The sequence below is a fragment of the Brachyhypopomus gauderio genome, chromosome 10 (assembly GCF_052324685.1).
Source record: "Brachyhypopomus gauderio isolate BG-103 chromosome 10, BGAUD_0.2, whole genome shotgun sequence".
NCBI classification, from domain to species: Eukaryota; Metazoa; Chordata; class Actinopteri; order Gymnotiformes; family Hypopomidae; genus Brachyhypopomus; species Brachyhypopomus gauderio.
This window is the reverse complement of record NC_135220.1, coordinates 3,806,744-3,823,846: the sequence shown is the minus strand read 5'-3', so window position 1 is coordinate 3,823,846 and position 17,103 is coordinate 3,806,744. Positions and strand designations below refer to the sequence as shown.

Sequence of the window (17,103 nt, the reverse complement as noted above, 5' to 3'; positions counted from 1 at the left end):
GGTCTCTTCTTTTTCCTCAGCCTTGCAGCCTTCCTTCCTTGCACCGTGAGGCATCCTGCACCGGTCGGTATTTCTGTTTCCATTAGGTGTTTTCCTAGTTTCTTGTTTATGATAAACCTCTGACAGAGCAGGCTATTGTTTATAGCAATGAACTTTATAAAGTTGGTTAGGTTTATTCTATAACCTGCACTGAGCTATTTCAGAAGTGATTTCTTTTAGTTTCTTACCAACTATAATTTGGAGTCAGATATTTGATTAATCCACATCACACAACGCAGGAGGAGAAGTGTGATACGTGCCATTCTCTGCCTCTCTTGATTGTTCTCAAGTGAATCATTTATTTGCCAAGGCCTGTCTCTCAGCAAACCTGATTGGTGGGTATCAAGACAAATTTAATTCCCATAGACCCGTTGACAACTGCAAATAATTAATTGAACACAAAAAAAACCAAAACCACCCAACAAGTTTAGTGGTTTTCAGGTACCTTAACACAGTGACATTATTTGCTTCCTGATGTCTGTCTACAAAATACTAGTGAGCAAATTTGGCCAACAGCTCGCTCACCCCACCCAGTCTATTCCTGGCTGGCTGACCACCAAGTTCTTCAAATGGCACAATCACCTACTGGAGGAGAATGCCGTGAAGCTATGCAACATCCAGCCTAATGATGTTGTGTTGGAAGTGGGGCATGGGCCAGGCTGGGGTCTGCTATCTGCAGCCAAGCTCCTCACGGGCCCTGAGGGTAAACTGCTTGGAGTGGACTACTCTGAGTACATGCACAGGATGTCCAGGAAGAGGATGCAGGAGCAGATAACCAAGGGAAAAGTGATTCTGCATCACAGTAACGTGACAGCGATGCCCATAGCAGACAACAGTGTGGATAAGGTGTTCCACTGCAACTCCTATTACTACTGGCCTGACCTGAAAGCAGGAACTTCAGAGATACACAGAGTGATGAAACCAGGTAAAGATTTTATTGTGAAAAGTATCTGCTGAAACTAGTCCTAGCAAAACCTCATTTAGAGTTGAAGTTGCAACATTCTCTTAGATTAGAATGCATTTATTTTTTCTGCATACAATGGATTTTTTTCCAAGTGTTTTTTTATTAATCCTTATTGTTGTTTTTTGTTTTTATTGTGAGTAGTCATGGTTGATTGAATCATGGTCACATGTCTGTTCTGTACACCCAACTCTATTTATTTCATTTTGATGCTAGACAAAATTATGTGAAATATATAATTGTATTGTTGGTGATTTTTTAGCTATATTTTATATTAGAATGATTGTTTCTGTTTATCCTTGTCAGGTGGGCTCATAGTTACGACCCTCAGATATGATAGCGTTGTCCTATTTGCATCAAAGAAAATATTGCTTGGAGAGAACTGGCGTCTAGAGGCCTACATGGAGGCGCTGTGCTCCTCAGGGTTCACACAGTTGAGAGTGGAGAAAAGAACACATGGCCACATCACCTTCCAGGCAGTCTATGCCACAGCAGCAAAGTGAAGCAGGACTGCCTGTCAGGACTCTCCAGAAATGCTGCAGTCTCAGGGAATCAGCTTGATTGGCTGTAGCTGCTTTCAGCTGTGTGCGTGTTGGCAGACAGAACGATGGACTCAACAGAACAATAAAGTGATGTTTGAAAACACCTTTACTGGTGTATGATAGGACATAAAGTAAATTACACAAACAAACAACTAAGGTGGAAAATAAAGAATTACATGCGGAAAATGCTATTTTCTTTGCAGTCATCTGCTGGGGAAGTGAAATCAGTGGAATCAGGCCAGCGACTTAAAGAGACTAAACAACTAGTAAAGAAGGCTGTCAATAACTATATAACAAATCACCACTGTCCCGATAGAAAGAGTTTTTACATATATGCTCAGAACAGAGGTGGGACCAAGTCAGTGTTTTGCAAGTCTCAAGTAAGTCCAAGTCTTTATCCTCAAGTCCCGAGTCAAGTCTCAAGCAAAGACAGTCAACTCAAGTCAAGTCTCGAGTCAAGACAAGCAACCGTCAAGTCAAGTCCCAAGTCTGAAACTTGGAATTTCAAGTCCTTTCGAGTCTTTTTTTTTTTACAGGCACCAACGCTTTATGAATGCTACGCTGATGCGTATCTTTACTCGTTTTGTTGGTGTCCGCCAGCCAAAAGATTACAGATCATTTACATTTTATCTTCTCTTAATTACATAAATGTACTTAAACAAGAATGTTTCGTTACATCATTTTACACGAAAATAGCAAGCTTCATCGTAAGCAAGATGCTGTCATTACGAATGGTTATTCTAAACATTTGGATAAAATGTTTAAATATAGACTAATAAAAGGTTAGGGTTATTTTTCATTGTTTTCTGTTATTGTGGGGTCACTGTGTAGGCTGCTATTGTTACCTGGAGATTCAGTGGGGTCACATATTCTGATGGCTGCCGTCAGAATTGGTGGCCCCAGTTAAAAAGATGATTTCTTTGTTGGCTGCAATGGTGAGGGGATGGTAAATCTTGTTTAAGTACATTTATGTAATTAAGAGACGATAAATGTAAATATAAACATCTGTCATATTTTGGCTCGTGGACACCAACAAAACGAGTAAAGAAAGTGCATCAGCGTAGTTTACGTAGCATTCGTAAAGCGTTTGTGCCTCTGAACAGAAACTGTGAAATAGCGCCCCCTGTGGTCACAAAACTCGACGGTCACAGAATCTGGTGTAACGCCGGTCTGCGTCAGAAGGACGGAAATGAAATTAATGGGGCGCACTTTATAAATATTAATATGCGTTTTAAAATTTAGATTTGGGGTAAAAAAAATCAAGTCTTTGCAAGTAAACAAGTCCAATTCAAGTCCCAAGTTATTGGTGTAAAAGTCCAAGTCAAGTCTAAGTCTCTGAATATTTTTTCAAGTCAAGTCAAAAGTCTTAATATTAATGACTCGAGTCTGACTCGAGTCCAAGTCATGTGACTCGAGTCCCCACCTCTGGCTCAGAATGACACATAATAGTAATGCACTACATATTCTTTATATTTTGTATTGGCATTTACGTATTTCGCTTTGTATGTACACTGTAAAAAACAGAACTTAAAATTGCTCACCTTACTATGATTTTTAGTTTAGCTGAGCCAAAAATAATTAATTGCACCATAAACTATAACAAAGTAATTAGATCGGCTTACTTTATTGAGTTTCTTGTTAAAAGTTGATCTGACCTTACAACCTGCATTGTCAAAACATACAAATTGTAGTTGAACCTTAGTTAAGGCCAGGCCAAATCCTCTGCGCATGCTCAATTTGACTCCTTAGTTGAGAACGTGGCGAGTTTTGCGATTTCTGCCAGAATTTGACTCCGGACAACTTGAAATGGATTTCACCTGCAGCAAGCAGCGACCTACGCTACTCTGAACTGAATATTAACGTCCAAATGTGTTTTGTCATTTGTCTTATATGACCCAACTTCAGTTAGCTATTCTTAGTATTGAATTTAGAGATTTATGTACATGTGAAATACATACCAGTCAAGTTTTGTATTTAATAATACGAGACATTTCCCGTATCTGACGTAATCGCGTATCGCGTAATTTGCATAATCGGTTATTTGCATATAGCTGCAATCGAGGCTGTAGGAGAGACGAAAACATCTTTGGAGTGGCAAAAAATGAAGAAAAAACACCCCAAATATGTTTTGAACTACAAATGTGACTAAACCCGCGAGTTTTCAATTGTTATTTTTTATTTTAAAGTATTAATGTGTCGCGCCAAACAGAATTCTGTCACTAGCCTCGCGAGAACTGCTACCTGCAGTAGTCTGGGTAGCAGTTCTCGCGAGGCTAGTGACAGAATTCTGTTTGGCGCGGCACATGAATGCTTAAAAAAAAATAACAATTGAAAACTGAAAATACGGGAAAATACTGGAAAATAAAAATACGGGATGACGCCGGGACAGAGCGGTAAAATACGGGACTTTCCCGGCCAAAACGGGACACTTGACAGGCATGGAAATATACATTATCTGAACAAGATATTGTAGCGTCGGGGTGACGTCATTACCCATGAGCCCTTGCGGCTCCGGCCCTGTTATGCGTATTATGTGGTGTTTATGTCTGTATAGTGTTATATATTATTGATTATTATTTGTGTGTTATTAGTTAAGTCACCCCGGTCCATTTTTTATGTACATGTGCATTATCCGAGTTTCCCCTCCATGTATGTGTAACATTGTCATCTTCATGACCTCCCCCTGTGTTTTATGTGTAAGGCCAAGTTAGTTAGCCTCGAGTTTGGCCTGTGAGAGCCAATTTTTTTGCGAGATGAGAAAAAAAATCTCTGTTCTTAATAAGATTGGACTTGTCTGTGGCTTTTTTCTCCCACACCATGCCACAATATAATAAGTTGGCACAACTTTAAAAAACTTGGCATTCCTGGTATGTAACTTACAAGATAAGTTATCTGAGCAAGTTATAGTAAGTTAGTATAACTTGAATCATTTGGAATTATTTGTAGGCAATACTTAAAATCTGAAGTTTATATAGCTGTGAAAAATAAATAATTGGAACAAGAAATAATAAGTTGGCTCAACTGAGTGAACTTCTTAAAAACTTAAGAGTTTGAGTTGGGATCAAAACTCATAAATCGAGTGCAGTAAGTTGCCTTGAAATTTTGAGTTTTCTCAACTTTTTCTTTTTTACAGTGTACATTGTATGTACATTTTGTTTTAAATGGGTATTTATATCTATGTTTCTGCTATTTGTTCATGGTTGCTACAACACCAACACCTACAATACAACATTTTCCCTAGGGGATGAATAAAGTACTCTCTCTCTCTCTCTCTCTCTCTCTCTCTCTCTCTCTCTCTCTCTCTATCAATCAATCACCAAAATTGATGAGTGCCTGCAGTCAGGCAGTTAGAGCAGTTTCAGCCACCAGATGCTCAACACACCCTAAAGACGAGATGTTTGTGGGCTTTAGACCAGCTGCCCCCTCTCCACCCACCCCTCAATATCAATGGCTCTATGGTTTTGACTGGAGTCACTCAAATTCTTGGTAACTGTTTTCAGGGCTATGAGGAAGTTCTAAAGATACCACAGCATATGATTTTCCTCAATCTGTCCTCAACTCTTTGTCTACCTCACACGAATGAGTCAAACTGCAGCCCATAATTAATTCACTTTAGTCCCTATTCTCATCATTAAATAGTCCAGCGCATCAGTCAGTGTGACATTGCATCCAGCAGATGGCGTAAGTCTGCTCTTGCGCCTCTTCATAGCATCACAGTGTATTAAAAATAACCTATTGGTAAATATTGCCATTTGCTGTCTCTGAGTGTTTAGCTCTGGCTGCAGGGTCAATATTGATTTACATACAGTTACAGAAAACGAATCCAAACATATACAAGCAGCAGCAATTAACCGATGCCAAATAGAATTTAGAAACATGACATGGGATTAATGGTCATATCTTATGGTTATATCCTCGGTTTTTTTACTTTGACTCATAACACAACAATATAGAGCGAAAAGTTGAGGGCGGTATCCTTATAGATCTGCATAATAACCTGAGTTAGTTAAATTGTGGACTGATGACTGAATTTAATGTTTATTACTTGCTGTCTTATTGTACCGAATATCATCCCTAGAACCGACAATACGCTTCTCATTCAGTTGTGTCCAGGACGAGTCTTGCATCCCACACAAAAAATATACAAAGCGAAACTGTTTTTTTTTTTCAATTACAATCGAGACAAAAGCTTTTTTCCCCAGCCTATTTCCCCATTTTTCATTCGACACTGCAACACCCATAATGCATTGCAATGGACTCACGTGTCGCTGACGTTTTAAATAAACGGCGGGGAGAATCACAACAGTGAGGAAACCTGCAACAGCTGGTAAAGTAAAGCGGATTAAGTCCTAGTTTGTTTGAAGGTGGTTATATTATGCCTCGTACATGTTTGGTGATATAAAGCGGCAGGTCTTGTTTTTGACCGTGTGTATCATTTTATATCGATAGTTAGCTTGCGTTAGCTAATACATTGTATCCTGACCCAGCTCCCTTTAATTGATCCGTACACGCAGTTAGACGGAAAAGTGTAAGATGCAAAGGAGCAGTCGCCTGAAACGGGAGCTGCAGCTCCTCCGCACGGAACCTCCGCCCGGGATCTCGTGTTGGCCAGTGGACGGACGCACGGACGAGCTGCAAGCCCGTGAGTACTCTGTGTGTGTGTGTGTGTGTGTGTGTGTGTGTGTGTGTGTGTGTGTGTGTGTGTGTGTGTGGCTGTGTGTGTGGCTGTGTGTGTGGCAGTGCTACAGCCCTCTACTCTTTTGCTGACAGAAATAGTTGGAGGTGCCAACACTCCGTATGAAGGTGGAGTGTTTTCACTGGAAATAAAGATACCTGACAGGTGATGTTCCCGCACTTTAGTCTTTAATAGTTACACGCTTCAGTGTTTTTATTCTTAATCACGGTTTATACACTCTCTGTGTAGTGAATAATGCCGCTTCTGTTGTTTGTTTTATGGTTTATAGGTATCCATTTGAGCCACCTAAATTGAGGTTTCTGACCCCCATCTACCATCCAAATATTGATAATGCTGGGCGAATTTGTCTAGATGCACTGAAAATGCCACCGAAGGTAAGAATGGCTCCCCAATTTAATTGAGCCTTTATTATAACCGATGCCAAATAGAATTTAGAAACATGACATGGGATTAAATGGTCATATCTTATGGTCATATCCTCTGTTTTTTTACTTCGACTCATAACACAACAATATAGAGCGAAAAGTTGAGGGCGGTATCCTTATAGATCTGCATAATAACCTGAGTTAGTTAAATTGTGGACTGATGACTGAATTTAATGTTTATTAATGTTTATTACTTGCTGTCTTATTGTACCGAATATCATCCCTAGAACCGACAATACGCTTCTCATTCAGTTGTGTCCACAATAACACACAATGTAACACCTTGAAATGTAATCGTATACAACATTAGGTTTATTGTAACATTGTAATTGTATCCTATGTTTTTAGGTCTAATGACTACTTTTGCTTAACGGTTTTCATATGATTGCTTTAAAATTCTGTTTAAACCTGCCTTGTGTATTATGATACAAGAAATAAGTGATTTTTGCTGGGCTCATATTGTGCTTGCCTAACTGTGTGGTTTCTTGGCTAGGGAGCATGGAGGCCCTCCCTGAACGTCTCCACAGTGTTGAGCTCTATACAGGTCCTCATGTCAGAGCCAAACCCAGAAGACCCGCTAATGGCAGACATTGTGAGTTGTCCTTTTCAGGTTCTAACCCTTGGTTTCTTTCACCTCTTCAGCAGTGTAGTCTGTTGAGTTCATGCTTCTTGTTCTTTGAATTTCTTTAGTCGGCCGAGTTTAAGTACAACAGAGCAGTTTATTTGGAAAAGGCACGCAAATGGACAGCGAAATATGCAATGCAAAAGATTAAGGTGAGGTTTCCCCTTCCGTTTATCTGTTGTACCCTGGTGTATTATTGGCTAGTGTGAAACTGCCTGTGAGTCTGTTAACACTGAAGCTCTGGATTCACTCTGGAGCTTCTTTCTTTAAAAAATTTTTTTTTTTACATTTTTTTTTCATTCTTTAATGAGGACAGCTTTCTTGTAAGGGTGTGTTGTTGAAAAAATTACATCATGACTTATTGCCAGTTAGTGGGTTAATAGAATATTCTACAGCCGTCCTTTTTCAGCCAAGTGTGTCTGCTGTGTCTATGTTGGATTCCCAGGCCCATGACTGAGGTGTCCTTGAGCAAGGCACCTAACCCAACCCCTTCCTGGGCTGTTGAAAACGTCCTCTGTTCATCTTTATATTTTTGTTTTGTTGTGCATTTTTTCCTGCCATTTTGAGAGCAAACTTGACACAAATTGCTTATTGAAATGATCTGGTCCTGACTGGAAAGTTGGCGGTGTTTTCATCTCGCGCACATGCGCGTTTGACAAAAATACCGGGGTGAACTCAAGCTAAGCGAACAGCACATAAAAAGAAACAAACACAAACTTGGATATAAACATAAGTCGTGATGTGCTTCAGGACTTTAGCACGGTTGGAGGTGGGCGCACACTACGAGCTCTGTTATGTACGCAACTTGTTTTCTAGGTAAAAAGTGGATAAACTCCATTATCAACACTCGTTAAAATGCCACTGACCTGCGCTCACCTTTAGGAAGAGAACAGACAGTGTCAGTAGTTTTGAAGCCTCCCTCAGTCGTGTGCGGTGCCTTTGCTGCACCTCGTTTGTGGTTCATTCCAAAACGTGTGACAGAAGTCTCACCAACAAGACTCAAAGCAGAGTCACTTCATGTTGCTAGTCTCACGTTTTCCACTACGCTGGTTTTAAAAGTGTTAGCGGCTCGCTAGGCTTGTAAACAAACCGCACTCCACAAAGATGTAGCAGTCTGTTGCCCTCGGAGTTGATGAGGTAACCGGGCCACGGCACAGACCGTTTGTGCAGGTGAGAGCGCAGACCGGCTGGGGAGCCGCATGAAACCAGGCAAAGAGCCGCGAGCCGCAGGTTGACCACTCCTGCAGTATACAATAAATTCAGTTTCTCTTATAGGTGGTCTGATTTTCTATGTCATTGTGTTGGCACCAGGGGGAGCTGTATTTTCACAAAGCTTTATGGTGTTATTTTTCCTCAATATTTGTAGAGTGATGTGGAGACGGAGCAGAAACCTTCTGAAGGGCAAAGCATCCAAACATCCCAAAAGAGAGCAGCTCTGTCTGCCCAAGAGAATCTGGACCAAGTGAAGAAAGTGTGCATGTAGTTACTTAAGAAACCTGCGTATGTTATATAGTTGTTGGGCGTGTGTGTGTGTGTCTGAGCAACCTCTTTTAATGATATTAATGTTCATATAATAAATTTAAGTTATGTAAGGGTGAGGAATGATGACTAACAGTTTATAGACCTCAGTACTACATGAAACTAAACATATGAAACTAATAATTTTTAATAAATCATTCTTTCATCACATGTATACAGAAATATGGAAATATGTACATCCAAAGTAGTGTGTTGTTTGCAAACTGAGCGCTTCAATTTTTCATTTCAGTATAAAATTATATATTTCATATACATTTTATATAAAAAGAACAGAAAACACTGGGTTTAAAAAAAAAAAAGAATTTGCATGCTATTTCAGAGGTAGTTATATTTTATACATAATAGCTAGCTACTTTACAATTCTGAAAAGGAGGCCCTCAATGTGTATTTGAACTTGATCAAAGCCCTCTCCTAATCAAAGCTCTCTCTTTGGCGTGAGAGTCTCTTATACAAGATTTATACATATAAAAAGCTAAGGGCCACCACTGTTTGAAATCTAATCTACATAAACATTCTTCCACAATACATTTTATGCACCTATGTGTGTCTGAGTTTAAATAGTATTAACTTACTGCTGAATCTTTTCACTCCCGTAAGGCGTCAACACCACTGTAACAAGTCGAGACCTGCAAATTCTTAATGGGCTGCAGTTATGAGCCAGGAATTCATACAGACTCGAGAATCAATGGCAGGTGATTAGAGTGAGCGTTTGACGTGGTTTATTTTTCAAACATGAATGTTCCACAAAACGCTCAAGATGAATTGGAGTAGGAACAGTAGAGAAGATCTTTTGCCACTGAACGTGCCCCTCTGACACCCTGTTTTACTGTCTCTGCTTGAGTCCGCATTGCCAGCTGATGGCAGGAGACGTAGAGTGTCGCGTCTCTTGATCAAAAAGTTAATGGACGCGTGACCCGTCTTGATCGAGACGTGTCATGTCGCGCTGTGATAGGTGGTTTTCTGTATAACCAGCCAATGAGTGGCATGCACAGATGTTCCACGTAGTTCTCTCATCTGAAAGTCATACTTTCGTCCATTATGCGGAATATTTGGTGCTGCATCTTGTGAGATCTCGGTCTGTGTTTTCCTCAGAATCAGTTACTGAGAGCTGAGGATTCTGGGGCTGAACTTATGAATGGCATGAGGGGTGGGAGGATCGGTATACCCCAGGAAACGAAGAGTTTCCTATTTGTACGTCCAGCCTGTTTCTCTCGTCCTCCTCCTCTGTAGCACCACTTCCTGTCGTCGGCCCGGCCCTGCTCTCTCTCCGGGTTTCTGTCCCCGGTGGCAGGATCACAGACAGCTGGCATGGGATAAGTGGCACGATGGGTGGGCACAGGATCCGGCCGTCCACCTCTGAGCCCTCCAGCGTCACGTCCGTTTCGGAGGGAAACGACACCAGGGCCTGAGTGGAATCGTACGAGCTCTTCTCCGTGTCTACCGAGACGAAGGAGTCGAGGGCCTGGTCTTGGGCCAGCTGAGCTCTGTTGAGGATTAGTTTGCAGTCCTCACGGAAGTGGGGGTTAAACAGGTAGAGTAAGGGGTTGATGCAGGCAGGCAGAGGCAGCAGGACCAGCAGGACGGACTTCACCACCTCCTCGCTCACAGGGAAGAGACCCAGCAGGGAGGAGAAAGTGAGGAATGCCACGGGACAGTAAAGCAGACAGTTGGTGAAAATGAGCCAGGCCACATGCTTGATCATGGCGCAGTCCCACACACTGTTGAAGTTCCCTTTCATCAGGTCCCAGTACAGTTTGATGTAGGTGCTGGTGATGAGCAGGAAGCACAGGGAATTCATCATGATCAGGGCAACCATGAAGCCCAGGGTGGAGGGCTGGGCCTCTGGGAGTGGGGGTGGCAGGCAGAGAGGCGTGGCCCTGTAGTCCCCCAGCCCCATCACCGGCAAGCTGGCAGCAGCCAGAGAGAGCAGCAGGCACACCACGGCAGCCACTCGCACGCTGCCCAGCGACGGAGACTTCCCGTAGGTGCGAACGCACGACACAGAGACGCTGCACTGCACTGCGGCCAGCGTGAGGAAGAGGATGGAGGCCTCGGAGGCCAGCACGGAGATGAAGCCCGTCGCCTGGCACCCGGCACCCGTTTCCCAGCGGGCACCAAACGCGGCGAACTCTCCGAAGGTCAGAGCGTCGACCAGCGCCAGGGTTCCCGTGCACAGGCCCGTTAGCAGATTGGCGGCACTAATAGCCCCGATGATGAACTTGACTGGCGAAAGGTAGCTGGGAGAAGCGAAAACACTGAGGCAGACGAGACTGTTGCTCAGCAGGGAGACGAGAGAGATGAGCCACATCCCTAAACGCACCACCCAACTGTCCACCAGCTGCTCACAGGGCTTGAAGGGACCTGGGAAAATCAAACGGTAGCCATGGTAACTAGTAAGGTTCAGTTTAGCTTAGCAATGTCAGAAATTTACTTCAGTATGCTGTTTTAAAAATCTAACCTCAAGTTTTGAGTTTTGTACTCATCTCTCCACATGAGTAAACTAAGTGAGTAAACTCTTCCTAAAGGCAGCAATTCTGAAGAAATGACCAAGTTCTGACTGTATGAACAAACAATCCTCTCTTATTGCTAGTTTACCTTTGAAAGTTTTACTCTGTGGGATAGCATAACGTAAAAAAAATCTAAATATAAAGCTAAAGGTTTTTGTTAATTAGATCTACCTGGGATAGGGGTACACTGGATGCTGGCCTGAAGTTTGGACTCTTCAATGGCTGACTGGAATTCCTCAGGTTCAAGGTCATCTGTCAATAAAACACACAAACACAGTTAGGAGGCCATAGCTCAATTACCACACTTAAATTGTAATCCTGAAATTACAATGAAATTGTCTTTGAATTTATATTTGAATTTGAATGAATTTGTATTTGATCTACCATATTCTAAATAAAAATTGAACATCCTGACCTACATAAATTTTGTAATCATTCACAGGCCTTCTTTTTGGCCGTCAGAAGTGCACTTTGAACCTCAAATAAATGTGTAAAACTCATTCCATCTTCTTTAACAACCTGTTTAATCTATCAAAGGGCTAAATAATGTTTTCTATCTTAAATCAACAGTCGGAGTCAAGAGCATAATTACTGTGTTCCTTTCAAGTCAAAGCCCTGATGGGATTGCTTACAGAGGAATGCATGAAAAGAAGGCACGCTTTGATTTCATCAATTGAGGACCTCCGGTTACACTACAGCCCTGACATGTTTTTACTGTTCTAATTAAAGATGAACAGACTTTGTAGATGAGATATAAATACATAAACTCACTGAGCCCGAACCTTTCTGTGTGGAAAGTGCTAAGGTCCCTTTCACATGAAGAATGTGCAAACCTCTTAACGAACCCTTTAGACCTCTTATAAAGTTATGTTATATATCGATTGCAATGAAGTATCACAAGAATTAGAGAAATATGACATTTCAGACAGAGGTCCTCTGTGCTTCTGAGGTTCTTGGAGGTGGAACCATACACACTGTTTTTTATCTGTGTTTGTTTCATGTCAGTTATAACAACCTGTTCAGTTTTAGTAATTAGATCACGAGTGGGAATGGTTAGCTTTTCCAGTCTGAATTTACTGGTTGGCTGGTTGCGTGCTCACAGTCTGTGTGTATAGGAAAGAGGGCGTGCACTCTCTTCTGAAGGCCGTCCTCCTCACTGCCCATCAGCTCCTCCCATTGGCTGCCTGGTTTGTGACTGCCGCAGGCCCCATACACACAGCATTGATAGGCGTGAGGCATCTCGATGACCCTGTAGGCCCAGCAGTGGACATTCACTTCAGAGTAGCCATGCAGGACGAGCAAATACAAGCTTAGAACACACATCTAGGTCTATTTATGTAATTATCTTCCCGGAAAGCTAAAAATAAGAGAAAAATAAGTATAAACATGCTTAGACATGTAATGAGATGTTGTAGCTGTTGGCATTCAGTTTTAACGATTTGGTGCATTTTTCAAGCTTTGACATGAGTCAGCCTGAGTTTTTATGGGAACATTACGACATATGGAATGAGCATGCATCCAGTTTTAGGTCATGAAGACTCACAGGCTCATTCATTTTGCAGGGCAGTTTATCTGTCACGGTTAACACCAAAGGCTTTTTTAAAAGAGCCTTTTTTTTTAGCAGAAATCTCAGATGTTTAGAGCAAATGTTGGCCCCTTGATCCACTGGCACATTCATATCTCATCACCAAGTCTTGCGATCATGCAGAAATTCTTCCGACTCTATCAAAACCTCGCAGTGCCGAAAACGTTCACGCCACGTTGTGTCGCCGTGTTCAGTCTGGATTGTGACGAGGCTCCCAAACCAAACATTCATGAAGCTTGGGTGGGTAAAGACCACTGTGATACCTTATGTTCGGGAAATCCTCCTTTTGGAAGGAGCTGGCCAGTGCCCTGTTCCCTCTCAGCTTCAGATGCGTGAGGCTGCTTAGGCCAGCCTGGGGAAGACTGCTCAGCTGGTTATGCGCCAGGTCCCTGCGGACGACACGCATTACGCCACGCCATTGTGAAGCCACGTGCCAGGCCAAGTTATGTCATTCTTTTTAGCTTGACCACATTTGTAAAGACCACAGTTGTCATCAAGTTGCACATTACAGTAAAGGGACTTAAATCCTTTATGACAGAAAATAAAAAGAGAGAAAGATGTAGATGTAAAATGAATATGAGAATGAGAGAGAGTGAGAGGAAGACAAGAACAGAAGGACAAGATGACAAAATATTCACTCTTGGCTGTAACAATTCACAAATACTTGTGCCATCATATGTTTATACGTTCTGTGAGGTCCTAATGTGTGATGTAGCCTGGACAGATCTTTGTAACCTTATACTCTGATCATTGGTTACAAAGCAATGAGTCACCTCGGACGATCTCTGCCCACAGACGATGTAAGCTCATGTCTTGTTGAACTACACTGTCATCATAAGCCATTATCTGCTAACCAGTAGCTAGAGTGGTTAGAGCTAGATTTAGTAACGTTTTGCATGACTAAACATCTGCAGGATGGAGAATATATTTAAATATATTAAAGAACAAACAGTTTGCATGAGATATGTCGTTTCATTGCTCACTCTTCCTTTTCGGCCTTTAAATATGTCAGTACCAAAAGGGGCGCTGAGACATATAGTGTTTCTTGCCATTAAGACAATACAGAAATAAAATTTGGGCGTTTGTATTTTTGCAGTTCTTTAATGAAGTGTGTTGACTAAAGGGTCCACGTCTCATCACTGTGTGCCAAAGACAGACGGTACTCACAGTTTAAGCAGAGACTGGAGAGAGGCGAAGGCTTCAGGGTGGATTCTCTCAATCTTGTTCCAGCTTAGATCCCTGTGTGTATTCACAAGAAATGACTCTTCATCTCTGTGAAAATTAACTCGTGTTCTGGGGATGATCTGGGCATGATTCACAACGAATTGCCAAAAAGATTCATTTCACAGTCCCAAACAAAATGTATACATGTGATCAAGTATTTTTTTTCATTTATCAACATCCATTTTTTTCCCTTGCTGACATAGTTCATTTTGCGCACGTACCAGTACTGATCAAACATCTGAGCCCAAACAGTAAGCACCCTTAATGCAGCCACTGTCTGTTTGTGTTCCTCTAAAGTGGCCTCTAGAGGGCAGTGTTGTTCAGAGTTGATCATCAAGCCGATGACGTTCACATTAATATGCACAGACACGCACTTACTTTCAAAGTTAATGTATTCTTTATATTTTTTATGCAAATATACACACATTTTACTGGAACTCGGAATAAAACATAAGGGTGGCGACATTCATGAAAGTGCATGAGGTGCCTGTGATGATGCAAGAAAGACCAGTATGAGTTGGGGAGGGATACTGGGAGCTGTGGTGAGAGGACAGCAGAACTCACAGAGCGCTGAGGGACGTAAGCTGCTGGAAGGTATCCCTCCCAATCCATCGGATTCGATTGTGCTGTAGCCCACTGCACAGAGTCAAAACACACAGCAACTCTTACCTCAGTGGTCACACACACAGCCACACACAAACTCCCATGACCATAAGGGGGAAATGTTACCATCAGAGATCATACATGCAGTACAGCCCTGACAACTAAAGCAGGAGAAAAACAAATTAAGTTTGCATAAATAAATAAATAATAGACTTCTTCCCTTACATTTCCTGAAGAGATGCACAATGGAGAAAACTTGGCAGGTCCTCAATAGCATTATGAGACAGCTCACTGCAGAAAACAGACCCACCCACATAGACACACAGTGAACTCAGGCCATGAACGTGCCATGGAGCTGATCATAACAGCTTGGACTCAGACTGTGGTGACTGACATGATGTTGATGCTTGAATTAAGACAGCTTATATGATGGAAAACAGCATACAGGTCAGGTCTGCACGCCCTTTCTAACGATCTGATTCATCCGTCACGCTTTGCCCTTGTGGTTTTCCCTAAGTGACATTTTTCACAAATGGTGTGCACCCTGCTACTGGAAGCTTTCCTGCTGGGACTTCCGTACTGGATCTGTGGGTGTAGTACTGGATCTGTGGGTGCAGTACTGGATCTGTGGGCTGAGTACTGAATCTGTGGGTGTAGTACTGGATCTGTGGGTTCAGTACTGGATCTGTGGGGGTAGTACAGGATCTGTGGGTGTAGTACTGGATCTGTGGGCTGAGTACTGGATCTGTGGGTGCAGTACTGGATCTGTGGGTGTAGTACTGGATCTGGGTGTAGTACTGGATCTGTGAGTGCAGTACTGGATCTGTGGGTGTAGTACTGGATCTGTGGGTGTAGTACTGGATCTGTGAGTGCAGTACTGGATCTGTGGGTGTAGTACTGGATCTGTGGGTTCAGTACTGGATCTGTGGGTGTAGTACTGGATCTGTGGGTGTAGTACTGGATCTGTGGGGGTAGTACTGGATCTGTGGGTGTAGTACAGGATCTGTGGGTGTAGTATTGGATCTGTGGGTGCAGTACTGGATCTGTGGGTGTAGTACTGGATCTGTGGATGCAGTACTGGATCTGTGGGTGCAGTACTGGATCTGTGGGTTCAGTACTGGATCTGTGGGTGTAGTACTGGATCTATGGGTGTAGTACTGGATCTGTGGGTGCAGTACTGAAACTGTGGGTGCAGTACAGGATCTGTGGGTGTAGTACTGGATCTTTGGGTTCAGTACTGGATCTGTGGGTGCAGTACTGGATCTGTGGGTTCAGTACTGGATCTGTGGGTGCAGTACTGGATCTGTGGGAGTAGTACTGGATCTATGGGTGTAGTACTGCATCTGTGGGTTCAGTACTGGATCTGTGGGTGCAGTACTGGATCTGTGGGTGTAGTACTGGATCTGTGGGTTCAGTACTGGATCTGTGGGTGCAGTACTGGATCTGTGGGTGTAGTACTGGATCTGTGGGTTCAGTACTGGATCTGTGGGTGCAGTACTGGATCTGTGGGTTCAGTACTGGATCTATGGGTGTAGTACTGGATCTGTGGGTGCAGTACTGAAACTGTGGGTGCAGTACAGGATCTGTGGGTGTAGTACTGGATCTATGGGTTCAGTACTGGATCTGTGGGTGCAGTACTGGATCTGTAGGTGTAGTACTGGATCTGTAGGTGTAGTACTGGATCTTTGGGTTTAGTACTGGATCTGTGGGTTTAGTATTGAGTCTGTAAGTATACCAGGGAGTCAGTAGTGCAGAGGTATTGAACTCACAGAACTCTGAGACTGGGTAACTGCTGACAGAGGTCAGAGGGCAGTCTGGTGAGACCTGCTCTTGTTAGGGTGCTGAAAGAAAAACAGAAAGAATGACTGATTGTGTGTGTGTGTGTGTGTGTGTGTGTGTGTGTGTAACAGAGAGAGAAACAGTACATGTATGTACTGTATATAATTTGCTGTATATTATTTAATTTATCAGTAAATGTATACAACTGGCCATAATTTGTAATGTATGTTAGCCTGTCTCTTTCTACAGCTGTTATGGCTAATAAAATAATATACATTTTTATTTTGAAGCTGAAGTGTAACTGTATAAAGTTCAATATCTCTAGAGGAACGTGTGCGTACTCACAGGACTCTGAGGCTGGTGGTTCCCTTGAGGTTAGGGAACTCCCCGATCTCAGTGGCACCATTGAGCGAACTGAAACCAGGTTTATCGACTCATTAATTCACCGTGCTAACAAAGGCCAATACTGCATGTTATGGTCTACTGCAATTACACGCGGAGCCTTCTGTGTTCTAAAGAGGGCAAAAAATATTGTAAAAATGATCTTATTTTGGTTTGCTATGTGTGTCTTTTCAATCTTG

At 42.5% G+C, this 17,103-nt stretch overlaps 3 protein-coding genes across 5 annotated transcripts in view; 2 read left to right on the top strand and 1 right to left on the bottom strand.

Annotated features, from left to right (window-relative positions):
• Nucleotides 1–329: 329 nt before the first annotated feature.
• Nucleotides 330–1,774, top strand: LOC143524920 (demethylmenaquinone methyltransferase-like). Its single transcript, XM_077018326.1, has 2 exons — nucleotides 330–964; nucleotides 1,307–1,774. The coding sequence occupies exons 1-2, from the start codon at nucleotides 514–516 to the stop codon at nucleotides 1,501–1,503; spliced, it is 648 nt and encodes a 215-aa protein (XP_076874441.1). The 5' UTR covers nucleotides 330–513; the 3' UTR covers nucleotides 1,504–1,774.
• Nucleotides 1,775–5,765: 3,991 nt separating this feature from the next.
• Nucleotides 5,766–8,877, top strand: ube2t (ubiquitin-conjugating enzyme E2T (putative)). 3 transcript variants are annotated; one of them, XM_077018825.1, is made up of 7 exons: nucleotides 5,766–5,869; nucleotides 6,057–6,184; nucleotides 6,313–6,382; nucleotides 6,507–6,612; nucleotides 7,157–7,255; nucleotides 7,354–7,437; nucleotides 8,652–8,877. In XM_077018825.1, exons 2-7 carry the CDS (start codon nucleotides 6,076–6,078, stop codon nucleotides 8,766–8,768), a joined length of 585 nt encoding a protein of 194 aa, XP_076874940.1. In that variant the 5' UTR covers nucleotides 5,766–5,869; nucleotides 6,057–6,075; the 3' UTR covers nucleotides 8,769–8,877. The 3 variants fall into 3 exon arrangements, with proteins under 3 accessions (XP_076874940.1, XP_076874941.1, XP_076874942.1); XM_077018826.1 differs by having other exon boundaries at nucleotides 5,834–5,906; XM_077018827.1 differs by having other exon boundaries at nucleotides 5,861–5,967.
• A 135-nt stretch (nucleotides 8,878–9,012) lies between these two features.
• The window catches only part of lgr6 (leucine-rich repeat containing G protein-coupled receptor 6), a 65,049-nt gene continuing 56,958 nt past the window's right edge, over nucleotides 9,013–17,103 (bottom strand). The window contains exons 10-18 of the mRNA XM_077018823.1: nucleotides 16,868–16,936; nucleotides 16,513–16,584; nucleotides 14,969–15,034; nucleotides 14,705–14,776; nucleotides 14,084–14,155; nucleotides 13,180–13,305; nucleotides 12,432–12,580; nucleotides 11,503–11,583; nucleotides 9,013–11,185 (exon numbers count right to left, since the gene is read on the bottom strand). Of these exons, the coding sequence (XP_076874938.1) occupies nucleotides 9,954–11,185; nucleotides 11,503–11,583; nucleotides 12,432–12,580; nucleotides 13,180–13,305; nucleotides 14,084–14,155; nucleotides 14,705–14,776; nucleotides 14,969–15,034; nucleotides 16,513–16,584; nucleotides 16,868–16,936 (1,939 nt within the window). The 3' untranslated portion in view covers nucleotides 9,013–9,953. The remainder of the gene's footprint in view (nucleotides 11,186–11,502; nucleotides 11,584–12,431; nucleotides 12,581–13,179; nucleotides 13,306–14,083; nucleotides 14,156–14,704; nucleotides 14,777–14,968; nucleotides 15,035–16,512; nucleotides 16,585–16,867; nucleotides 16,937–17,103) is intronic.

Excerpts from the sequence above, each read along its gene's own strand:
- LOC143524920 (XM_077018326.1), top strand. The coding sequence starts at position 514 with ATGTCTGTCTACAAAATACTAGTGAGCAAATTTGGCCAACAGCTCGCT. Across the intron at positions 965-1,306 it reads ACACAGAGTGATGAAACCAG|GTGGGCTCATAGTTACGACC; the intron begins GTAAAGATTTTA and ends TATCCTTGTCAG.
- ube2t (XM_077018825.1), top strand. The coding sequence starts at position 6,076 with ATGCAAAGGAGCAGTCGCCTGAAACGGGAGCTGCAGCTCCTCCGCACG. Across the intron at positions 6,383-6,506 it reads GAAATAAAGATACCTGACAG|GTATCCATTTGAGCCACCTA; the intron begins GTGATGTTCCCG and ends TATGGTTTATAG. Across the intron at positions 6,613-7,156 it reads CACTGAAAATGCCACCGAAG|GGAGCATGGAGGCCCTCCCT; the intron begins GTAAGAATGGCT and ends TTTCTTGGCTAG.